General features: G+C 36.0%; 1 protein-coding gene across 1 annotated transcript in view; it reads right to left on the bottom strand.

Moving 5' to 3' along the window:
- Positions 1 to 492: 492 nt before the first annotated feature.
- LOC136025201 (DDRGK domain-containing protein 1-like) overlaps positions 493 to 27,126 on the bottom strand; it is a 135,436-nt gene continuing 108,802 nt past the window's right edge. Inside the window, exons 6-7 of the mRNA XM_065701001.1 lie at positions 16,102 to 16,207; positions 493 to 734 (exon numbers count right to left, since the gene is read on the bottom strand). Of these exons, the coding sequence (XP_065557073.1) occupies positions 559 to 734; positions 16,102 to 16,207 (282 nt within the window). The 3' untranslated portion in view covers positions 493 to 558. The remainder of the gene's footprint in view (positions 735 to 16,101; positions 16,208 to 27,126) is intronic.

The raw sequence follows: 27,126 nt of genomic DNA, 5'->3' as shown, positions 1-27,126 counted from the left end.
AACGGGTAACTTTTATGGTCAAATCCCATTACGAACTATATGAATTTAATATAATAGGAAGTAAGCAGAATATTAATTATTAGCAGGATATTTTGAGTTCTGATTAACGATAACCAAGTTTTACTTATAATCAATTAGATGTCTCTAAAAATAAGATTATAAATTTTCTTCTTTGGTTCAGTTTTCCTCAAAAACATTAGGAAAAGTTCGATTTGAAGCAAGTGTATTTAAATAGACCATTTTGAAAATAACTAATAGTTAGATTCACGGGCGATATTTTCTTAATTTTAAGGGTCATATAAATACATCGAATTTTTTAGATTGTACTTTTTTTGTTTACTATTGAAATATCTGAGGGTGTCAAAAATAAGACTCACGGGAATAGATGAAATATTTTCAGAGGAATCTTGCCTTTCTATACAGTATTTGACACTTCTTCTACAGAGTGCCTGGTTCTCGGAGGCTACTTAATCAAATAATGTTATGGACGCCTTTACATACAAAATAACCTTTTTATTAATAAACCAAACTCCAGAATCAAATCATTCAAAATATGTGTCACTGACTGGCAATAGCTTCTAATGCCTTCACATCCGGTTCTAAATTAATCAACTTGTTCGATTCTTGCACAAGTTCCGAAATAGAAACTCTTCCTCGCTGTCTTATGAACTTAGCTACAGCCTCAAGTTCCTCTTGTGCAATATAAATGAATTTTCCCCGGTCGTCCATAACTCCTAGAAATAAAACTACTTTGAAAATTTCGCTACATTGTTGCCACTGGAAAGGATTTTAAACAGATGGATGACTTTAATTCATGTTTCTGGTCACATCTGGTTTTCTGCACTTACATTTTTTGGAATATAATATTCTACGCATATAGCTGAGTATACGTACCTGAAATTATCTTTTTTTTATTGTTGGTTCCTCCCCTTTCTATCTAGTCCTTGTCATTAAATTTTCTGATGGGGATCAGCCTTGATTCCCAAAATATTACACAATTTTTCATTTGGGTAAAATTCTAGTTAATTGACTTCTTCCTATCTCAGAAAGGGTTTAGGTTAGGAAAATGAAACTTTCAGGGATGGGTCTATAGGCTAAAGTAGGTCATGGGAAGGTATTATAAAGTACCCATCTCCACTCCTTCTCCTTCTAGAGGGCCCTAAAATTTGCCTACATGACAGGTCTATACCTATTGAAATTTTGACAAAACAACATTTTACCTTAATTTTCAGTTACTAGTTGCTTTTTCTCTGCCTTTAGTTCTGAAAATACAATTCCTGTTATTTGAGTAGAATTTTGAGCCAAATCAATGTTTTTTTTTTCTTCAAAATTTAGAAAATGTATTTGCATATCTTTCAAACCTTATAAAATGGAATTGAGCAAAGTTATGAAGCTGAAAACAATTTTGTTGTACTTCAATTAAGCAGAAGATCTATTTTGCAAGGTTTCACTTTTATAACACACAAATTTTTAAAGGTCATCAAAGGTCAGGTCCCTCTAGAGGGAGAAGGAGTGGAGGTAGTTGCTTCAAAATACTTTCCCGGGACACACTTTAGTCTCTAGATTCATCCCTGAAAGTTTCATTTTCCTAACCTAAACCCTTTCTGAAATAGCAAGAAGTCAATTAACTAGAATTTTACCTTTCATTTGTTGCATATATTTTATTCTAGGAGTGGCGGAGGGGCTGAGGCCTGCATATAATCTCCCCTGTGGATGCCTGTGATGGGAAGACTTAAAAGTTTTTTGTGTCAAAACTAAAACAATCAAAACAAAAACTTAAAAGTGTAAAGTCATTCTTTACAATTTTTCAAACAAGTTTTTTCACAACAATTCAGAAAAAAGAAAAAAAAAATTCCTCGACCCGCAACCTTCCGATGTTTGTTATTTATAACGTTAGGAATTAAAAACAGTAATTTTTTGCAGGTAAAGGTTTTTGTCACTTCTAAAGAAGTCAATATTTATTGGAATATTTATGTCACGTCAATATTTACGATTTTTATACAGAACAAATCCAAATTTATTCGTTAATTAACAGTTTCTCATAGCTTAATCTACCGCTATTTACTTTCAATCTTTTATTTGCTAGAGAATAGCCATCATTTCAACAAACGTGTGCATTATTTTTTCAACTTTAACAGTTTTTCTCTTTTCCTTTTAGCACCCGGCAATCGAGAAACCAATCTACAATAAAGAATGATTCCTCTTGGATCTTCAAACACAAAACAAAGAAGGAAATTAATAAACAAATCACTGTAAGGCCAAAAGACGATGTGCTAAAGTCAAAACATTCAACTTAGATCAAGAGTTATGTCCATTTTGGAGACAAGCTGCAGGACAAATGCTTTCCCCTCCATCAAAGCTATAAAATGACAAAAGAATGAAAGATCAACAACCCTATTCCACGTCTCAATGCCTTATAATCATGTTTGATGACACTTTATAGAAGCCTAGTATAATTTCCTATTTTTGCTACAAACTTGAAGACCGTACTACTAAAAAAACTATAAAAATGACAAGCGAAAATTTGAAGACAGAAAGAAGATAAAATAAACAAGGGGATATCACCTGTTCTCTGGTGCGACAAAACGGTATTCTGTCGTTTTCGAACCACGAGGTTTTCATCAGGTCCTGGCTTTCATCAAAGCAGTTTGAATCCTCTTTATTACGCGCTCTAACAGGTTGATTGTAAAGTCTTTGTAGTGCACCCAAGCACCAATATTTATCATACCCCTTCTTTCCTCTCCCTGAGATCCGTACTAAAGCTTTTGGTCATAAGATAAAGCCTTTTGTGATGCAGTTCCGATGGAACAATAGAAAGGTGAAGTTTGTTGCAAGGCCTACGCCCCCTCCTCTCAACCACTAGGACAAAATTACAATAATAGAATAAAGAGGCACAATGCTTAAACTCGCTGGCCAATGATAGAAATATGCACGGCGAGAATTTCAATCTATGACACTTCTTTTAAATGCTGAAAGGGACATATCAAAATACCCTTGAGTCCTGGGAGTTAAAGAATTTTTTTCTGTTGATGTTTTTATTATCAAAACAAACTGATAATATTGGACATATAACACTGCTAATTAACCAGTAATTTCTGTGTTCTTCTTCAATCGCTTGTTGATCAACTTATAAAAGGTTAAAAGAATTGGCTGGTGTCTGCTAATAATAATTCAAAATAATTATAGTATTTATTCCTTCATTTACCTCTCACTGTCTTAAACTAGAAACAGATACTCGTTTCTAGCAAGTCACAAGGTCGAGAAATTAATATTTTATTCAATTATCCTTTTTGTGGCTAACGAGTATTATAGTAATAATTCTAGCAAATTCTTATATAGCTTTCAGAAAAACTAGAAAAATGAACATTCCTTTTATCTTATGAATAAATATGATACAAAGACTTTCTGGTTATTATCATAGCGATTTTTCTACCACGGTTCAACAATGGCTATTAAGCTTCTCATCAGAAAGTATACGCTATTTGATAAAATTTCGGTAATGTTAGAATTTAACAGCAATGATGCATACATGAAAATTGAAGAAAGGAAGTTTATCAGTAGAATTAAGTATTTAAGGGACTAACCATAAAAAAGAAAAAAAGAGCACTTACAAAAATTTGGCGAATTTTAAAGTGTCTCCCAAACCGGAACTGGGTAGAATAGAAGTTTCCCTTATGTTCAGAAATGGATAAAAGATACTCACACAAAGAAAGAGACAAGAGCTTTAATTTCCTTTTGTTTACACTTTGCTCTTTGACGGAAAAGATCTTGTCTCCCTGATCGGTAATGTAGGGTGGAAAATTGGTTTCACTTCTTGGAAGAATTTCACAACAAACCTGTATTATTTTCTATTGACGTCCCAAATAGCCGTTGAAAAAGAATTTGGTGATTCATTAAAGGTTTTTGAAATGAACACAAATTGGCTGTTTTGGGGACACTAGCCAGCAGCTGTCTAATAAACCAACGAGAATTAAAAGTTACATTGAAGAGTAGTTCAGTGCTTATACTCTAAGCTATATATCATTTATAGCGAATTATTTTATAAGAAAGTCCTCGAAAACAGATGTTTTTCATATAGAACCATATTAAAACCTAAGACGAGCATAAATAATTCATATCATACTTCAAACTTAAAAGGAACAGAAATTACTATTAATGAACAGTTAAAACCCAAAACAAATAGGAATTAAAGGAGCAACCACATCAAATGTAAGTGTACAGATACGGCTATAGATACAATAAATCATAAAAAGAAACTAAACGAATATCAAGTCAAACTTAAAACGAACAAAATTACCTCAAACAGGAGAAGGGACACCACCCTCTAAACTTTTCTAAAGTCCAGAACATCATTTGCGTTTTACTAAACCGATTTGTATTTTGATCAGCGTGTTTTCTATTGTCATAACATCCATAAGCACCCATCCAAAAATAATATCACAAAGCTAACCAAGGTTCCTAAATAAGAGGGGTGCAACACCCCGACCCAAACCCTCTAAACAGCCTTTGAGTCGTTTGCATTTTATTGACAACGATAGATATCTTTGACAATATAGTTTTTATTTGTCAACACACCGACAAAAAATGAAAATTAAAATAATCATAGTAATCACAATTACTTGAAAAAACTAAAGAAAGCATATTGATTTTTGTAAGATATAATGATGTTCTTTCCTGGAAGTCTCAGAAATTTTTGGTTTTTGATATTGTAACTATAAAAAAGAAATCTTTAAACAAATTTTGTTTAAAAAGACTTATTTTAGGTTATAATATTTCACTTTACTTTTCAACTTCTTTTTTAATCTTTGTTTGTTTTCAATTAATATAGCTTAATTAATGTTTTATTAGGTTTTATTAATTCAGTTTTTCTGCTTAAAAAATAAATTTTGTATTGCAGTTTATATTTTGGAAAAAATTACGTATACTTTGTCAAATTAAATTAGCACTGTTATTTTTTTTCTTTTTTTTGAAGTTGGGAGATTATTGTTATTCATTGATTTGAAATATCCGTAAATTTTTGTCTTCTATAGGGCTTAAGCAATCCTTCTGTAGACATTCTTTAACATACTCGTATATGCACGCCACAAATCAATAAACCAGATTTGTTTTCTTAGTTTTTTTTTTTTTTTTTGGTTAAATGAGGTTCCCTTGGCCTTGACGCTTTAACTGAGGAGTCCAAACGACTTGAAATTTTAAAGCAGATCAGGGGAAAAACTTCAAATTTTTGCGCCAAGAATCCATATAATCGTATTTTTCTTTCAAAATTCATTAACCCCTTCTAAATTTCCTTGGTACAGTTTATTTCCCTGAAATTTTCACGCTCACCAATCGAGGAAAGACGAGGTTTGGCAAATCTTGGTGTTTCACAAATCGACAAAAGCAATTTTTTTCGAAATATTTCTTTTCCCCGTAGATTCGTCTGACCCAGTGAATATACCCGGTAAATTACTTTTTTGATAGTCTTGGTGAATATGCTATTTTTTGATTTACCTCACTACTTTAGCACCAATACATTCAAAGTTCTTTTGGCCTAATAGTGCCGAGGCTTTTAGAGAGCTCAGAGACATACATTTGTTGACTACCCCCCATTTACTCCCTCTAAACGGAAAACATGAAGCCACATTGCCTCCCCCAGCTTTCCCGAAGTTTCAGCTCAATCCCCACATATAGTTCCCAAGATGTTGCAAATATGCCATTTTGATAAACTAGATACGTAGTTTCTCCCCGCCCCCAGGTCAAAAATTTCGAGGTCCACTCGGCGACCTAGCATCCCCTGAAAATTTCAACTACATCCCCCAAGCTTTAACTGAGATAGTAAAGACAAATTTTTTCATCTGGTTGGAGAGATTTTTTTGTCTACGCCACTACTTCACCAGGACTTGATTTTAGTCCAACAGAGGCTCATAATGCCAACACATTCAAAGAACTTGAAGACCAAAATCTTTAATGCGTTCTCCTCTGCTCCATTTCTCTTAATAAGATTCAAGGTTTAATTGCGTCCTCCAACATTTCTTGAAACTCCCAACTTGATCCCCAGACTCGCTCCCAGGTTATTGCACACATACCATTTTGATCATCTGGCAACAATGAAAGTATTTTGACGTGGTTACTTCACCGCGAATCGCCTAAACTACCTCCCTATCTCTTAAAAACCTAACTAATCTATCCCAGTACCTCAATTACTCACTACCTAACAACATTTTGCTCATTACTGTAAAGCTCTTGCTTGCTACTCGCGCAGTTCCCAAACATGACATTCGAACAAGCCGGACACCCATGTCAAAACAAATGCAGCGTGCACTATACAACCAGACTGATCACCCATGTTAGAGCTAACAATGCTCTTTTGCACAGAAACTTATGAATCCCAGAAAAATGAACACTGGTCAATGAGTTATATCATGGAATTTCCGTGGAGGCGTTTAAGAGAAATTACCCATGATTCAGACTCTAAGTGACACAAAAGACGTTCTTTGCCTACAGGAACACATTCTCACTGCCCACAGTGAGAACATTGTTGAGCACAGTTGTTGCTACTATCATAATAAGCCGTGCCACTAGAAACTCCGGGACTGGTCGGTCGAGTGGAAGTATTGCTATTCTTGTCAGAAGTGTTATTTTGCCCGAACACTATCAAGACTGTGACTATTTTACGGCAGTCGAAATTCAGAATTCCGTGGCAATTTCAGTGTATTTACCCACGGACTATCGTGGTGCCTACCACCTAGTCAGTCAAATATTTTACGGCAGTCAAAATGCAGAATTATGTGGTGGTTTCAGTGTAATTAAGCACGGACTACCGTGATACTACAGCAAAAAGACGATTTTTTTCAAGCCTGCCACCTAGTCAGTTCCCTCGTACCAGATTGTGAAGTGCAAAACCTAGCAGCGATCGCTGCTGGTGACACGAACTTTAACCTCTCTTAGGTCAGTAGCAGTTATGCAAATATTATAATATATGTATATAAATATATTAATAAAATATAGATCCGATAGTACCTCTTCTCTCAACTTTTTCATGTGTTTCCCCAATATGGAACCAGACTCCAGATCCTCAAAAACTCCACTTATTAAACCTCAGACCATATGCCTATCAGTAATATATTCCCTGTTCAAATTGCTTCGTTGAGTGACACAAGCACAGACAATGATAGTAAATGGTATGAAACCAACCACTAGGCTTGTGTTTATATATATATATATATATATATATATATATATATATATATATATATATATATATATATATATATATATATATATATATATATATATATATATATATATATATATATATATATATATACTAACTGTTGGGGTGGCGCTTCGCGCCACCCCAACACCTAGTTGGTGGGGGCGCTTCGCAACCCCCCCAAGCCCCCCGCGCGCGTAAGTCCTTACGCGTCATATAGTTACGCGCCATTGTAGTTGTGTCCCTGTGTACCATCTATGAATATAGATAGATTTATATATGTGTTTTGAACTACGTAAAACTTGTGAATATACAACATTCTTGCCTCTCCCATTGTCTGTGCATATACAAAGCCTTATGTACTTATAATGACGTCATATGCAAACCCTCTTTTTAAAAACAAACAAACATGCATACACACAACTCGTTTTTATATAGATAGATAGATAGATGGATACAATACAAATTAACTGCGTAAAACTTGCGAATATACAACATTCTTCGCTGTCCAATTGTCGCTGCATATAAACAGATTGTCAGGTTTATCGACCCTCGAACATGCAACGTACAATTGTCCTTGGGAAAAACAATCAGTATTAAGATCTATACAACATTTTTCTAATGATTGACCTTGAGCTTTGTTGATGGTGATTGCAAATGCCAATCGAACTGGGAATTGCAATCTTTTAAATTGAAAAGGCAGATCCGTTGGAATCATGGGAATGCGAGTCTGTCAAGATTGTGGCCTCTATTACGTTTTCCATTGTTTTTTTTTTACGGCGAGCCGCGTGCCATTGCAAAGCTTTGGTGGGTTGATATTTCTTAACAGTATTATTGGTACGCCTATTTTTAGTTGTAGCACGTGTGGTGGAAACCCTGAAAGATCCACGGAATTTGAAAATTCAGATGGATAATTAACCGCCTCATTTGGTTCCAAAACTGTGTCGACTGACTTGTAAAGGACTGCCTGGTCTCGAATCTTAGTTAAAACAATATTGTTGATTTCGTGGACGTCTATATTTTTGGGTGCAAGAATCGCTCTTTCACTTAGCCATTTATTATTTTTATAATTGTTTAGAATATTCGGAAATACTTTTTCAATCAATTCATTTTTGGACGTCACTAAATTACAGAATTCAGCAGGTAGTTGTAAACGTCCTGAAATTGAGTCTACTGGGAGCTTTCCGTTTCCAATTGCCGGCAATTGATCTGAAAATGTTTGACCAGAGTCATCGTTTTGCAATCGGACACGCATATTTGTAGTTAATTTTAATGTTTTTACGTGTGCCCATAAATTAGAATTTTTCAGGCAAGCATTCATTTCGTCTGCAGGGTTTGATCTAGGTATTATAGGTAATATTTGCCTGAAATCTCCCGCAATGCCAGAATCAGTTTTATCACAAACGTTTTACCAGTACCTCCTGGCGCATCCAAAAAGAAAATTTCTCCAACGTTGTTATCGACACAATGCATTATCGTATCATAAATGTCTTTTTGTTCCGACGTTAACTTGGAAATGTTATTTTGTACATACGACAATAGATCACTCGTACTGTAACTTTGTTCACGATCCAATTCTACACATGTCGAAACAGCAGCGGTACGATTAGGTGAAGGCATTCCCAAATCCTGAAGAGGTTTGTTTGCCATACATACGCACAAATCTTCTAGAATAACTAAAGTGTAGTTATAAATTTCTGATGTAAAATCAAAAGTCATATCTGACGTCTCTAACCGTTTTCGATGGAGTATATCTTCGGACATTTTCGATTTATATTTTCCCCATAACTCTGTAGGAGCTGAAGGAAAGCAAGTTGTTAGAATGATTCCAAACAATGCACGAATTTGACTTGGAGTTGACGTTTCGCACGCGTCATTGATGCAGTTATCCCAGTGTTGGTCTTTCTCCAATAAATTCAGAGCTTGCCATGCACTACGGTAAGTGTCATGTATAGTAACGTTTACAGTTCTCAAATACTCAAAGGACGTCGGACCGGGTATATTCACCAAAAGCAGACGTAGAAAGAAGCATTCATGTTGATTGGGGTGAACGGTGTAGAGTCTTCCTATCGTGGTATCTTTGTAGATGGTAGGTTGGCCGTCGACTGACTTACCCTGTTTTCGACGTTCAAATACTTTATTTTTAGTATTCCACGTGTAATACGAAGGCACTTCAGTCAGCAGTTTTTTTGCAAAAGAATCATTTTTGCATAGCGAAAAGAAACCAGTTAACTTTGTATCCGGTGGATTCAGGGCTCTTTGTTGCACGTTGGATTCCGAAAAATAAACATGTTGACCATTCTGTAAATGTACCGCTAAGTAAACAACAGCTGGACTACGTTCATGTATCGGAAATGAAAGAATTCACCAAACACCTTCATTACTGCTTATATATCTTCCAGCCTGATATTGTACGATTTCGTCGATATCTTTGATTTCGGACTGCAAGCCAAAAACTGCCATGTCACTGCCTTTGTTGACGTATTTACATATGTATTTGAGGTTGCCTTTACGGAGTTACAGTATTAAACGTTTATGTGTGCATTAAATGTTTGTGATAATAATGGGGAATATGGAACAACCCACTGGTTATCTACTTCGATGGTGGTACCGTTACGCTTCTTTATTATTGCTGTTTTACCGCCATCTTCAGTAGATCTTCTTCTATATTGTGGGTAACCATCATTGCCAGTAATTGTGTTGGGTACTAAAAGTCGAGGATCTTGCTTTATGCAACTTCCTTTGGCCATGCATGGTGAATTTTCGTTCAGTGAACCGCAAGGTCCATGTATCATATTTTTTACAGCAATATCATATAACCCCTTATCGACATTTTCATCAGATATTTCAGCGGAAATCATATCATCAATTTTGTTAGAAGTAATTTTATAATGTAGCCAGATTAGTATATGTGCGTGTGGCAATCCTCGTTTTTGCCATTCCACTGAGTACATCCAGCATCGCACTGACCCAGGTTGCTCTTGTGATTGCTCGGCACGCTTTCTTTTGGTGATTTCTCTTTGAGACGCAAGCCTAATTTCACGCTGTTGTTGTGATTCCTCGGGACGCTTTCTTTTCTTACTTTCTCTATCAGCCACAAGCCTGTTTTCTTGCTGTTCTTGTGATTCCTCGGCAAGCCTTCGTTTTTCACTTTCTCTTTTAGCAGCAAGTCTGGTTTCGCGTTGCTCTGGTAGTTCCTCGTCACGCTTTCTGTTCTTACTTTCTCTATCAGCCGCAAGCCTGTTTTCTTGCTGTTCTTGTGATTCCTCGGCACGCTTTCTTTTCTTACTTTCTCTATCAGCAGTCAAGTTTTTTGGCATAGACTCTTTGAGCAGCTTCCTCGGCTGTTGCCATTGTAGGTTCTTCAGTCATTTTACAATTAATAATTTTTCCATGAGATATCTATATATATATATAAATAAGTTGTCTGTGGGTCTGTCGAGTGACGTCATGTCATCATGTCGTCAAGAAGTTAGTTGTCGTCATGTTTGTTATGACGATGACGTCACTAAAGGTATTTAAGAAAATCGTTCAAAGACAAATTTTTAATTGTAAGAAGATCGTGGACGGAAAAATGTTTAATTATAAAATGACTGAAGAGCCTACAATGGCAACAGCCGAGGAAGCTGCTCAAAAGAAAAAATTTTTAATTGTAAGAAGATCGTGGACAGAAAAATGTTTAATTGTAAAATGACTAAGAACCTACAATGGCAACAGGCGAGGAAGCTGCTCAAAGAGTCTATGCCAAACAACTTGCGGCTGATAGAGAAAGTAAGAAAAGAAAGCGTGCCGAGGAATAACAAGAACAGCAAGAAAACAGTAGAAATCTATTAATGTTTAAGTTTACAATGACTGATGAAGATGCTCAAAGAGTCTATGCCAAAAAACTTGCTGCTGATAGTTCCTCGGCACGCTTTCTTTTCTGACTTTCTCTATCAGCAGCAAGTTTTTTGGCATAGACTCTTGAGCATCTTCATCAGTCATTGTAAACTTAAACATTAATAGATTTCTACGTGAACATATGTCTTATATAACTTGAATGACGTCACCGTCAAAGCAAAAATGACGGCAACTAATTTCATGACTTAATTTCAGAACTTAATTTCTGTGTTGACTGACGTCATGAAATTAGTTGTCGTCATTTTTGTTATGACGATGCTTAGTATATTGTAAAACACATTAATTTGGTTAATAATATACCATTTAAAACACCAAAATGAACATGCTGGAGTAGTCACTCGGTGAGAGAGGGTGTCAGAACGGAGAATGAAGGTCCCAGGTTCAAATCCTGGTTAGGCTAAAAAAGGTAAAAATCTAAAAACTAAAAAAAAAAACTGAAAAAACTAAAAAAGGCAAAAACTACAAAAAAAACTAAAAACTAATAAAAAAAAAATTAAGAATAAAAATAAAAAAAAATAAAAAAGATAAAAACTAAAATAAAAGTAAAAAGAAAAAACGAAAAAAAACTAAAAAAGCTAAAAAAAAAGGTAAAAACCAATAAAAAACTGAAAAGAAAAAAAGGAATAAAACTAAAAAAATTTTCATCTAAAAAACTAAAAAAAAACTTAAAAAGGTAAAAGCTAAAAGAACTAAAAAGAAAAAAAAACTAAAAAAAGGAAAAAAACTGAAAAATAAAGGAGAAAAAGAAAACTAAAAAAATATAAATAAAAATAAAAAAAACTAAAAAGATAATAGCCACTTTGTTCATTCCAGTTGAAAGGCCCAATAAGTATGTCTTTGGATATAACATGATCCCCCCTCCCACAGCTCCATTGGGAAGGTCCTTAAGATTTAAAATTCACGCATTGTTTACGCTTAGTATTTGTTGTTGGGAAGTATGCCTATATTTTCGAGTGGAGGGGGGACAAATTTTCTGCTGGAGGGTTTCTCCACGGGGGAATTTTCCATGGGGAAGTATATTTCCAAATGGTGAACTTTTCAGAGAAAATTTTACGGTGGGGGAATTTTTCATAATTCCTATACAAAATTGCTTTTATGTTTTGCTTTCTCTTTTCCATCTTGATTTTACGCTTGGAGATGTTGCTGTTAATGGTCCGAGGTAAATTTTCACCGGGATTGAATTGTCTAGAGGATAATTCCGTGGGGAGGGTTATTTCTCCGTGGAGACACAGCCAGATTTTCTGGCATTATTTAAAGAACGATCACAAATTAAATTATTTTTTTTTTCAACTGAAAGTAAGGAGCAACATTAAAAATTAAACTTAAACCTTCCCCTCAACTAAACACAAAATTCGAAGCCCCAATGTCCCACCCTGCCCCATTCCTTTACCCAAAAGTATCTGAAAGCTCCAACTCCCTCCCCCAAGCTGTTTCTAAGATCTTGCAAATAGGCTATTTCGATGACCTGGTTACACATAGTGGTGTCTTTTTTTTTTACCTTTCCCGCTAACATAAGTCAAAATCTAAACTCCAGTTGACCCACCCCAAAACTGCTTGAAAGTTTCAACTCCATCCTACAAGCCATTCACGACATGTTGCAGAAATTTGAAATCTTGGGTGACCATAGCGTTTTTTGATTATTCGGATACTCGTGTCATTGCCAAATTACACCCTTATGAAATTCTGGGAATCTTGGTCAAAAGAAAGATCCCTAATATTTCCCTTAGGCTGAAATAGCCTATCTGATAAAATCTACATTATAAAAATGGCTAATTTACATAGCTTAGGGTTATTGGGTCATTAGGGGACTGTGGGAAATAGGTTGACTCCGGAAAGATACCCATTAGACCTTCCAACAATTTTGAACAAAATTACCTTCTCATATTTTGACCCAACAGTTTGGGGTTACAGGAGAGGCAGTGTAGCAGAAAAGGGCATAAAACGAAGGCTAGTTGCCTTCCAATCACCTTTGGTCGTAAAAAAGGGTACCAGACTTTTCAATCTCTAATCGAATAACGTCCTTTCCAAGTTTCCCATCAATGGACGAAAAAATGACAAGAAAAAGTTTTATGAACCTTTGTCGGACCCCATTTTGAGTAAAACCAATATACAACGTTTTTACGAACAACCGTCCCGTACAAAGTGGCAGGGGAAAAAAGACAATCAACTGAGGGCAAATAATTCTTTACTTAGGTAGCTGTCTTTGATAGATTACGCCTCATAGCCACCTGCAGACAGCTGGGATCCCTAAGATAGCATCTTGTGTTTCACTCCTTTCCTTACTCATATCAATAGAGCAGAACACTGGCCTCTGCACCACTTCACTGAGGACATGATCTTCTTCTGGAACCGGGTAAAAGAACAAAAACCCTAATGATGCATGCTAGTTCCCGCCCCTTCAAATAGTCTCCTCTAGTATAAGAAACAGTTAAAGAAAAAGATAGAAAGTAAGAGAGAGAGAGAGAGAGAGAGAGAAAGAGAGAGAGAGAGAAAGAGAGAACAATTCTTGTTTCTCCGTATCATTAGTCCAATTTTACTTTTTGGGAAGTTACCAGCCTCCTCTTCCCCCTTCCAGAAGAATACTAGCTAGTTCATTAATTCTGCAAATTCAATAATAAAGTATTTTATAATTAACTATTAGAAGATAGTTATTCAAAACGAATCATACTTCTTATAATATCTCAGGTTTTATTTTCAGAGGCTTTTACATAATTCCATATTGAGATTCTAGGATTACCCTAAAAAAGAGAATATTCCTGAATAGAATCTTTTTCAAGCTCTTAGATCTTCATCAAGCCCCAAAATGTGATATATTTCCGAAAAATAAAAAGCCATTAAGGAGAAGGGATGTATTAAAGACAGGAAATAATAAATAAAGCTTATCACCATACAAATTATTCTGTAAGCATTCGCATCCAAAATTATTCTAAGTAAATAGATGGTATTGAATTTGGTTGGCTTCCAAATAACGACTAATGCCTTCTGCTCCTTTTTATACAACCACGTTTTGATTTTCTTTAAAAGTAAAAGGCGAATTATACTTAAAACAAACGGATATTGACTCATATAAGAAGTTTAACTTTAATTAAACGATTCATTTTCTCTCGCCCAGTTCTGGTTCCTTTTCTCGTAGTGCATGGTTCAGTATTATGAATTGTTGGATGTAGGCTAAGAATCTGAATTAAGCAATTGGTGACTTATTAAAAGTTCACTAGTAAAATAGGCCTACACTTGTTCATTCTAATCCCACCAAACCGACAGCAAAATCGCCCTTTTCAGTGAACATCATACCTATAAGCTGGGGTCAAGATATTTTCCGTCCTTGATCCATCACTTTTTTAATAAATTACTCGTATTATGTTTAAGAAGCATATCGTAAAATATCAATGAACTTTGTTAAAATCCCGTTCCCTAGGATTACATGGTAAATCGTTTTCAATAGGATTAATAGGTATACCTTTCTAATCAAATATATCGCAGACGCCTTTATTTTAAAATTGGAGTTACTTGCCCATGTTGATGACATGTCGTCACTAGAAACGTAGTTTCCGAAATTTTCGATCATTTTCATCGAAAGTATAAATAGAACTTTTGATTCGATGCCTTGTGGGTCAACGGAGACAAAACGTGTTGTTTGTGCCCTCTCACAAATTTATACGGCCAGACATCCTGTCCAAAGAAGACTCCCCCCATACACAAAAAATATGTAAGCAGTAAGGATTACAAACTGTTTGAAATAATCTTCTTCATCACAAACACCAAAAAACAAGAAGAACAATAGGGAATTTCTCAAGACAGTGGGAAATAAATTACAATGAACATTTCGGCCCTATGTCCAAGGGCCGTCCTCAGCAATACAAATAAAAAAAACTTACTAGAGGATAAAATCAATAAAACTAAGAATGAACAGTTATTCAAAACAGTCCCAGCATCCTTACCTCAGTGAAGTTCAACCAGGACTGATAGATAAATTGTGATGAAACGAGGCAATTCATTGAAATGAAAGAAAATGATTTAAAAACACGTTTTTAATGCCAGCCTAGCCTTTTTCGCTGCTGATCTCATAGGTCTATTTATAGATCTAATTTATTTCCCACTGTCTTGAGAAATTCCCTATTGTTCTTCTTGTTTTTTGGTGTTTGTGATGGAAAGGCAGTGCTGTCTTCGTCGCTATTTAAATCTTCTTCATGCAGAGAGGAGGAGGGTAAAGAGAGGTTTGTAAGAGAAAGATGAAAGGGAGAGAAAGAAGAGAGAGAAGGAGAAGCAAAAAACATCAATTTAAGTTGTAAGGTTTTAATCGTTATTTTTCTTTGAATATTTTATTTTGTAAAGTCTAGCGCTAAACGCAGAAGTAGACATGATATTTTTGCTGTTATACTGCAAAAATGAGATACAATACACATAAATCATAGTGGAAACATATAATAAACATAAACGACAACAAGTTTGAGTTGCGCTAACCGTCCCCTTCGAATATGCATCTATGCTTTACGCAAAGCAAAACAGACTGCTTCAATTATTTCCCAATATTTTTTTTTTCTTATTCGACTGTTAACTTTATAAACATAAGGACGAATTGATCGTAAAAAATGTGATTATACAGCTAAAAGGTTTTTTTTTCTTTAGAAAAGTGTTTAGCGGTCTATTTTTTTTTTTAATTCTATAACCAAATAGCATATTTAAAATTTATGTCCGTTTTATGTTTTACATCATGTGTTGGAATTCTTTTTCATTTATTGTTAATTTCTTTATTCTTAGTACTTTATGATCATTCCATGTTTCCATTTCTTCATACAGTCTAATTTTTGTAAGTTCTACCTTTTCATATTGCTCTTTACTTATTACTATCTTTTTATATTTGTTTAATCGCCCAAAAGAGCTGTACTTATTACAGTGAACGTCCAGATGGGGAGAAGATCATAATTCAGCCATGAAATAAAAATAAATAAAAACTAAAAGTTAAACTAACAAAGGTTATTTCAAAAACTAATGAAACAAAAAAAAATAACCTGTTAAACTTCCTTCTTCAACGAGGGCCTCAACTCGACTGATAGCGTCAGTAGTTTTTAATTTGAAATGTCCTGCCAAGTCATCTAAAGGAACAACTTTCACACTCTAAAATAAAAAAAAAACATATATAAAAGTAAAACAGACGAAATGTATAAAAAAATCTTGCAATCCACATTGCGGGTGTGATCCAGCCCGAAGAAGTAGTAGTAGTAGTAATAGAGGTGCTGCTACTACTGGCAGTAGCAGTAATAGTAATAGATACCCTTGTGGAGTCACCAGATTGAGCAGGGAGTATTTTTATGTTGGTTCAAAACAGAAAGTTTAAAATACAGCAATTCTACTCAACATAGTTAGTATTTTGCATTGTGCAGCGGAATGATTTAAACCCCTCAAATTTAGCACAGGTTTTGCTAGAATTAGTTAGTGGAGTGATTCTCAAGGAATCTGCAGGTTCCTTGAGAAAGGCAATTTTAATTCTGATAGGAGGATGCGCCCTGGCAAAATACTTCCGTCGGGTATTCTCAAGTAAGAATCAATTAAGGCATTAGAAGATAACTCTGTTATCCAATCAAAATTGAAAAAATATTACTTTTCTTGGCCGTATTTTGGATGGTTAGGCAAGTAGTATCGCCATAAAACTCCCCGTGAGAGCCCTATTCAAGCATTATCCCTGGCTTGAGTACCAAAACCTATTTTTCCACCCTTCAAATTGGTAAGCACGAAACCTTGTATTCTCAATTGCGGCCTGAATTCAAAATTCTTGGCCTGGAACTGAAAGCACTAAAATTCTAAGACGGGTGAATCATAGCAAATTTTTTAAAGGCTTTTCTCTAAAAAAACTACTACCAGGCTTAAATACTTGTACGACAATTTAAGATGAAGAGGGGGAAGGTTTCTGACAATAATAAAGCAGGGGAGTACGTTTAAATATTAAATCTAAACGATGTTGTAAAAAGGGTTGGCAACTATAGCATAGCAAGAATAACAAGAGCTAAGAGGTCATATGGCACTTGTGACGAGGCCAGAAGAGCCAAGAGCAAAGAGCTCATATGGTATGAGCTCTAGCAAAATTCTAAGAATCAACAGATTGATTTAAAAGGAAAATTAGATGCTTAATGCCGGATGGGATTTAAAATAAGGGCTCTGAGTCACGATGTCCTTCTAAATATAAAAATTCATTAAGATCCGATCACCCACTCGCAAGTTATAAATACCTCACTTTTTCTAATTTTTCCTCTCCCTTCAGTCCCCCAGATGGTCGAATCGGAGAAAACGACTTTATCAAGTCAATTTGTGCAGCTCCCTGACACGCCTACCGATTTTCATCGTCCTAGCTCGTCTAGAAGCACCAAACTCGCCAAAGCACTGAACCCACCCCCTAAGTCCCCCAAAAAGAGCAAACTCAGAGCGGTTACGTCAATCCCGTATCTACAACATTTGCTTATTCTACCCACCAAGTTTCATCCCGATTCCTCCACTCTAAGCGTTTTCCAGGATTTCCGATTTCCCCTCCAACTCCCCCCAGTGTTAACAGACCTGGTTGGAATTTGAAATAAGAGCTCTGAGACATGAGTTCCTTCTAAATATCAAATTTCATTACGATTCAGTTACCCGTCCTTAAGTTAAAAATACCTCAATCTTTCTAATTTTTCCAAATTAACACCTCCAGCTCCTCCAAAGAGAACGAATCCATTCTAATTATGTCAATCACGTATCTAGAACTTGTGCTTATTCTTCCCATCAAGCTTCATCCTGATCTTTCAACTCTAAGCGTTTTCTAAGACTTCTGTTTTCCCCACCAACCCCCTAAGTTCCCGAATCCGAAGAACAATGAATCTATTGGACCTTATAGGCCCCATGTGCAAGGGAAAGACACGCCCCTTCGACCCCCAGGTCCCATTGCGAAGAAATTGAATCTTCTACTCCCAACATGCAAGATGGAGCTGTTGATCTGTGTTGGATGGAGTTGAAGATGTATGAGGGGAGTTAATGCTATTGCCCCATCCTAAAAATAAACCATTCTTTTCAAGCTTTGAAGGACTTTCACAAAAAAACTAAATTTTTCTGGAAACTATTAAGAATATTGATGCTTTGTTCCCATCTTTAAAAAGTAACGCATTCCTGGTAGTTTACTATAGGAACCTTTTCGATAGTTTTGAAGACCCTGTCGGTCCTAAAGAAAATGGAGTTTTCACCATGCTTTTAGCTATTAGTAATGTTTTGAAAATACGGTGTTTTTAAGATCCTGCATTCTACTGTTGACTAGCGTTCTCTGAGAGAAAGTGATCCTAATTCCCAGATTAACAATGTTTTTTTTTAACTGAATAATGGGGGAAATATCAGGGGCTCTCACTATAGTTTTGAGGGGGTACCCCAGGGAAATAGCTAAAAATATGACATTACTTTAGGTTAATAAAAGAGGAAATAAATAAAACCTTCTTGCTTCTAAAAATAACGCATTCTAGTGTTGACATGTATTTAACTGTTTCCCCTAAGAAGGGGATTTGAGGATCATCATATTAATATTCCTTTTAAACATAATAACCATCTCTATTCACAGTCTAAAACCAAAACTAATTCAAGAGGGTAAGTATTTTTATTCTTTTTTTTAGGCCGCAAATGATGATCTCTCGGCGTGGATCAAGTATCTGCAGACCAATGTCTTCGAGGAAGAAGAAGATGCACCAATGGATGTCAATACTCCCTCAGATAATTATTAAGACTCTTTAGAACATTATAAGACCTAAAACGTAGAGGGCACACTCAACCCCACATTTTTGTGGTAATTTTTGGTCATTAAAGTCTTAACCGGTAGTGTGGGGCTATGGACCGAAGAGTCACTTTGTTGCCCCATGTATGGTCATTCCATTCTTAACTGGTAGTGAGGTGTAAATCCTCCGAAGAAGCCCCTCGGCAAGGGGCAATTCTGATCACTACACCTTTAGGTGGTAGTGTGGTCTCAATACACCGGAAGCGTCACTTTCAACTATTCTATTCTCTTTCAGCCGACTATGAAATCTTTCACAGAATGAAATCAAAAGTGTTTCATTGGGCTGATAAGCTCTTATTATTTTCTAGGTTCACACAAGTATTGGCACAAACAACAGGGCCGTATATTGAGATGGCTATCCTGTCAACGCCAACCCAATTCCGTGACGATTCATGTACTCCCCTGAGAATGGTTACCGTGAGGGGGACTATAGGTTGAAAGTAAAACCAGCTAATGTAGCCCCCTATGTTTGATTTAGATACGTTTGTGCGGGAAATCGGCCTCGATAAGGACTATGAATGGGTTGATCAGCTACCAGCAAGCGAGGTCGAGAAAGTGCCCGACCCACAAAGTGATAAGGTGGGAAGTAGGACAAAGTGGTGCCGGCTCACCCCCTGTTTTACCTGAATTCTATTTGGCTGGTACCGCTTTGCGCTATATTAATGTTTTTAGAACTGAGTTTGGATACCCCTTTAATACTCTTACAAGTGGTAGTATCCATACAGATCCGGTGGACATAGAACACTCCTATGTCAGCAAGATTCTGGTATCTCTTGAACGACAGATTTGGGAGGCGGGAGGGCGAGACAGCGTGAAAGGATCCATCGCAAAATCTTTTTCAATAAAAAGTGGGGTGATGTGTACTCGCATTCCCTATAAACGGACATATAAGCTTCACCCGGACTTGCATAATTTTGAGGCCGTTTTTCGGATTGGGTGGGTAGCATTGTTAAAAGGGTGGAAAATCATAATGAAAATGGGAGCCGATGTGTGGTTTTGTTTATTGAAAATTTAGATGTAAGTAAATTTAAAAGTGAATCTGTTTTAAGAGGCGGGAAGGGGAAGGAAGTGCAAAATATACTGCTGATTTAAAGGGTTGTAGAGGTGCAAACAGTTCCTCTTTCGATAGGGCTTAGAGTGCTTCAAGTATTCAGTCCTCTTGGCAGGGCGTTAACCAGAGGCAAAGGATGCTAGTAACACAAATTTGGATGAGTTGGCAGTTAAAATGGATGGGACGAGGGCAGTTTCCTAAAGTCAATTTTTATTGTTTAATGGGGCAATATCCTGTAACACTTAAGGGGCTAGACATTTTTGAGAGAGCCAACGAGTATTTAAAGATTGGAGTTTCAGTGTTACAGTATGATACTGAGTATGAAGAGGCGGGACTTAGATAACTAGGGTATAATATACTCAGTGAGGGCTCCGTCCATTGAATTGGCGAAACACTGGGCATGGCTTCTTTACGAACCTGCCAAAGACTCCTTGTCAATTTGAGATTTCTTTCATATTTCACATATTAGTCAGGTTTTAGGTCAAGGGAAGAAGTATACTTTACACCATTACTACCTAATGTGTCTATCACCTTTCCAAACAGAGTTAAAATTAAAACATCACTCGAGGCAATGCAAGTGTCATGGGTAGCAGTCCGTGGAGACGGTTTCGGGAGACAGTACCATCTTGCGGTTTGAAAATTTCCAAAATTCGCTCCTGGAGAGCGACAAGGTGACACTAGACATCGAGGACAAGCTCATGGATGTGTGCAATCCATCAAACTCGAGCAGTTTTAAAGAGCATGAAGCAATTGCGGTCTCATGCCCACAGGCAAAAAGACTCGAGTAATACCATGCAATTGGTAGAGGGGAGACACTGGGTGGGGAAGATAGTGTAGGTACAGCTATGGTTGCACTTATTAAAACATCTAATAAGTCAATTTCACGGCTGCGCAATATAAATTATTCAATGACTCTATCACCAGAAGACGGGTTGGCAATTGAAAACAAAAGATAAGTGTTGCGTCTGTTGAGGGACGTGGGATATGGCAGCCCTCGACCTTAACCATTTAAGTAATCCAATTTTATCGGAAGGGAGTAAATTCCAGGGTGGCGCATAAATCTTGTAATGTAAATTTCAGACAAAATTACATTCTACCGGTTTACATAAACAATTCCAACTATGATTGGAAATTCATATTACCAGTAATGACAAGTTTGCATAAAGGTGAAGTTGTAGATGGCGCATGGATAGAAGGTGCTCATGCTTAAGACATGATACCCCAATCACCTGAGAGGTTACTGCTCTTAGAATTCAAATGGAAAACAGTTAAAACTAATAAAGCGTACTTGAATAAAATCTGTTTTTAGATTCCTATAATTTCTTCCCCAAATTCCTTAGTAAAATCATTCAAGTAAAAAAAGCGACGATTTTAATAGTTTCCCCCTCCTTAAACAGCACTTTCCAAATCATGAAATGTATGATTTATTAACGTGTAAGGACATTTACCCGTACGAGTACTACAATTCTATCTCAAGGCTACGTGAGGAAATATTGCCGCCCGTTGAAGCGTTTTATGTTTAACTTCACGATCGTCAATGCACCATTGCAGACTATGAATTTGCTAAGAGGGCTTGGGCAAAGGGAGGGTGTAAAAGTGGGGATGATTATTGTAAAAAGTACCTGATAAGTGATGTATTGACGTTGTTGGATATTGTCTTGAAAAACACAAATAAAATATACGAGGAATTTGGGTTAAATTTTGGGAATTATGTTTCAACTCCGCATCTGATGAGGAATTTAATCCTTAAAATTAGTGATGAAAAAAGTCTGATCGCCGCCGTGGATTTGCACTTGTTTGTAGAGAGATCCAAGCAGGAAGGGTATGTCTTTCACGGGGATCTCATTCTGGAAACCGATACAAATGGACAAGGCAACGGTGAAAAGTTGAATGCAGTTTTCTTGGATATGGATTCCCTTTATCCGTCGGCAATGTCTTACTCCTCTTTGGCTTGTGGGAATTACAATTTTCTGGACAATCCTTCTGCTCTAAATTCCTCCGCCATTTACACTGTTGAGTGTAAAACAATTTACATTGTTTTTCAAAACTGATGGTGATGGAACTTCATGACGCTGGTAAAGGAATTTGTTTTCCCGTGCGTAAATATACCGGTGCCTAGGGATTAATTCAGTCCCTATAATTTATCTTTGGTAGAGGACAGGGGTATACACTGGACACGTTCAAAACAAAAGTTTATTGCCAACCTTCATCCGAAACGGAATATTGTTGTTCATCAGGTTCTTCTACTGTGGATGCTGGTCACCGATTTCTATGTAATAAAGATTCATAAGAACGTCCACTTTGATCAGAAGCCATGTATGAAGACTATTATTGACACATTTGTCAGTAAACGATCTGGGGCAAAAACAAAGGTTGAAAAGGACATCTTTGAAATTATTTTAAATTCATCCACTGGTAAGATGTGCCAGAGCGCGCGCAATGGGAGTCGTTGTGATGTTGTAACTTACGCAAAAAACGTGCCCAAATCATTGCAGATTCAAATTTCACATAGTTAACGATCATAGACTCTAATATGGTTCTTTTACACAGAAAAAAGAAATGTAATTTCAAAAAAACATTAAGAGCGAAGGTCATGGCGATTCACTAAATAAAATTTAGAAACTAGACAGTTTAAGTCAAGAAAAATACCATATCGATCATATCAGACAAATTCCAAGTGCGCACGGACAGTGTGAGAGTACTACCACATGGACATTACCCGACTTCAGATCGAGACGTACGTGTAGAGTACAGACGCGTCTCGGTATGGAGAAAAATCGATAATTGGTGGGAGGGGATTTGATCGGTTTCTAGCTCAGCAATGTGCGTTTGTTTGTTGTTTCCTAGTGCTAGTTGTTCCCTAGTGTTTTTGTAAGTAATGTTTTTTTAGTGTTTGTTTTTACATGTTTTTGTTTTTATTTTTTGTACAAAGCGAAATCAATGTTTACAAAGTATTTAATATTATACTATTATTTTACCATAGCCAAATGGGGCCCGGCCCCTCAGCCACTACGTCTTCTGGCTGAATCCAATCAGTCAATCGCAGCGGTTGCTGCGCTGGCAGGTTGGATGTCGAAGTGCATTTTAAATTTCCTAGTGTTTTTAAAGTCTGTAATTATGTCTATGTAAATATATTTTATGTAAATGTGTATTTATTTATGTATTAAAGAAACCATGTATTCTATTTTTCGATTATTTATTCAATACAGTAAGGTTGGGTTCGGTTAGTTGTATTTAACATTGGGGGAGTATGTATCAATTAAAAAACCCATTCAGATGATTTCTTTCCGGACCATCAATGTATACTTTTAAAGAATCCATCAAAGAATACTTTTAACAAAATCAATACAAAGCCATATTCAAATGTTTTTAGAAAATCCTAAAACTATCTATTATTGCTAAAGTGTGTGGAAAGAGTCAAATGATAAAATAAAGATTATTGAGCCAGAAATAAAATTCATACTGGGACTTGACGTATTTAATATTTTAGCACAAAACTCGTGGTGAATTATTAATGATTTATTTGAATCCACTGAAGAATGGTCTCAGGAGATGTTGAAGTTATTTAGGGTCCGGTCTCATCACGAAAAAATTTCTGTAACTGTAGTCCTCCATAATCTCTTTCGTCAGAGCAAATATGTGAGAACACTTTCTTTGAATTGTACTCATTATATAATCTATAGGGTTGTTCGCAATTCAAGTTCTCTTATAATTTTAAATAAGCAAAAATATCCCGGTGAACCAGATTTTTTACTCTCGGCATACAATCAGGCTAGTTACAAACCCTATGATTATATTCTATTGGATCTCAATCAAAACAGCCCCGAAGAGTAACGCGTAGTCAGAGATATATTTTTAACAATGAAATTACTGTATATTTAGCCGTGAATAGTAAAAAGGTCATTAGTCGCCATTATGGCATTGAAGAAGTAAGATGAAAAAAGACATTTATTTCACGTCCAAGGTAATTCAAAACCGAGGATTACGAGAGCTATACTCGAACAAGACGTTGAAAATGAATTCATTAATCTCATATCTGAGCTTTGTTTAAATTTAACTGAAGGCAATGTTCAACTGTTAGAAGTAGTTGGGCTACGGACAAAGCAACATCGCTCACTTGTACGTGCCCTAGCTTGTAAAAAGAAAGGAAGATCTTAAAAGAAAACAGCTTGTTAAAGTAGGCGGTTGATCATTTTTATTGTTACTACCAATAATGCAGGACACGTAAACATTATTCTTTAGAAAAGGCTAAACCTTTCATATTGAAGCCAATGAAACTCATTCTTTCAGCAAAAGAGCACTTTGAAGATGATCTTGCTAAATGTATTAACAATGAAATAATTATCGATGATGAAAAATTAATTTTGCTTCAAAATGCCCTTCGATGTACCGACAGGCATAAATCTTAACGTGAAAAACCACTCGAAGTAAATTTCATTGATGAACTTCCAATTTATGAAAGATCTGAAACTTTGAAAGCACCAAAACAGAAAGAAGAAAATTTATCTCAAGTTTTATCAAGTGTTGTACATCTAATGCCTCAATCGTGTCGTAAGTAAAGTAAAAGACTCTTGTTTTATCACACTGAAAATGAACATTTTCAAATTGACGACAAAAAGAATGAAGTTCTAATCCACGGCATGAGTTACAATTTAATTGATTTGGTGTCAGATTTGATTGCAAATTGTAAAGGATTTGGATCATTTGATTGTCATTTGTAAAAACTTTTAAAGCTACCAAGTTTTACAAAAAGACTTATTGGGAAGAAACACGTTTTAAAATGATTAATGGAATTTGGAGAAATATCAAAAGATAAATCGTTTTCGGAAGGAACGCCAAGTGGGCGTTATGATTTAATTGAACGAAAGCGTCTTTCCACCATATTTAGTATGCAAAAGGGTAGCGAGCACTTCACACCCCGTTTATATTCGGAATGGCTCAAGTTTTGAAATGAATTTATGAAAATATTGGCGAGGCGGGAAGTTCCCCCACCACACCTGCCGGAGTTCGTGAGAGAGTTTTTACAGAAAGAACCCAGCAACACTCTTCATCGAAATCATAGAGTTCGCAGTAATCATTATCGAAAAACTAAAGAATTTTCCCCTTGCATATATTACAAGCAAATCTTTTGACTATAGACGAGATTCAAAGAAGTCATAATAACCCGGACAAGAATATTTTACTTGCAATCCGTGTTTTTAGTTCCAATCCATATGCTGTTCAATTGCGTTCAAAGAAGTTGATAGAGCCCTTGAATCTATCTTTGAACAAGATTCATATAGAAAAATTCAAACAGATAGGGGTAGTGAATTTGTTAATCCACAAGTAAAAAAAAGTCTTATTGAAATATAATAAAATGCTCTATCTTAGTCACAGTCCAATAAAGGCGGCATCAGCTGAACGTTTGATAAGAATATTTCGACTTCTAATATCAAGATATTGTATATTGAGAAATACTGTTGCTTTTATTCAAGATTTAGATAAAACCATGTTGATTTATAACCAACATCCTAATCGATCCGTGTCAGATCATAGTCCTTTTGAAGTTCATCACAGTGACAATATACTTGGAATTTGTCTCAAACAATATTCCAGCGAAAATGTTGTGAAGAAGAAATTTAATACTGGTGATACAGTTCGAATCAATCGATTAAGTATTATTTTTGGAAAGGGGAATTACTTGTGGCCCACTGAACTATTTTAAGTGTCAAAAGTCTTAGACGCTAAAGCTATAACGTATTGTCTACGTGATATGAAAGATAACGAGATTCTTAGTGGTTTTTACGATTATGAATTGCAAAAAGTTAAAAACAATGTAATGTATCAAATTCAAAAGATTTTAAAGACTCGAACTGGCAAGGGTGAGAGATCGTTCTAGGAAAATTTTTAGGAAAAGAAATCCTGTTTTAATCTAACAATTTTTTGGTTTCTGTTCTTCTTTGATACAAGCGGCGTTTTACCCTTCCGGCCTGAGTTTAGATGGATGAGTGATGTGATACTTCTCGCCCTTTTTAAACTTTTTCCGCTTTGTCGTGATTTCAATTTATCGCCGAGGGATCACGCTAGGAAAATTTTTAGGAAAAGAAATCCTGTTTTAATCGAACAATTTTTTGGTTTCTGTTCTTCTTTGATACAAGCGGCGTTTTACCCTTCCGGCATGAGTTTAGATGGATGAGTGATGTGATACTTCTCGCCCTTTTTAAACCTTTTCCGCTTTGTCGTGATTTCAATTTATCGCCGAGGGATCACGCACCGGACCTAAGATTTTGTGAAATACTTTCTTTAAAATCCTTCCCACAGCCCCAATCTTGTAGTGCAGAGGACGCAAAATCCTAGACAACCGGTGAAATATTTTTTAGCCAGGAATACAGCAGAGTGAAACAACTTAGAAAACCAATTGCCAAGACCATAGCCAGACATGGAGGAACGATCCCTGTGATACTCAATTCCACAACCAAATTGTCCTGGTCCAAGATTAGTAACATAGCAATCAGTATCATGACAAACAGAAGCATTTTTTTCTGTGAACCATCTCACTGAATGGGTCGGAAATGACATGTAACCACAGCCAAACCTTTTGTTTTGGCTAGAAGATCGCCCAATTCACATCTTTATGTTGACTGACAGAGCTCCAAGTACGAAGTGCTGACTGGAATATATTGAGGGTGCTTTATATTGTAGTGGTAAATATGATCATGGTTGGTTTTCCGTTCAGGAATACGTAAAAGGGGGATATTCGTGTTACGGACTCTCGATGTCTCGATAAAGGATGCATAAAGAAAATACAATTGTCTTTTCAGAAGCCGGATGCATAGTCTGCATAGATGATTCACATTATCCTTGTCACTGAAATTTTCTGTTTTAATAATACGATCTTTAAAACCGAGATCCTCACATAAATCCACATTGAGGAAATTATTTCATTCTGAAATGGAACGGTAATGTAAATTCTCCAACAAGATTTGCTTTCCTACTCAACTAAAAGTTTTAGGTTCGCAGTCTCTTTGCATGCTAGCATCTCTGGAAGTGTTACTCTAGCATATCTACCACCACCAGCAATGCTGAATTTTTTCGGTATTACGAAGGAATTTAACACCTCAATGTCATGACAACATGACTTTATCATGTGCACACACTTTCTTGAAATATTTCATCTTCACTTTTTTAAATATGATACAAGTGTTTATCCTTCCAGTGCGCAAA

This window comes from Artemia franciscana, chromosome 3, assembly GCF_032884065.1.
Source record: "Artemia franciscana chromosome 3, ASM3288406v1, whole genome shotgun sequence".
Taxonomy (NCBI): Eukaryota; Metazoa; Arthropoda; class Branchiopoda; order Anostraca; family Artemiidae; genus Artemia; species Artemia franciscana.
This window is presented reverse-complemented; position numbering and strand designations above follow the sequence as displayed.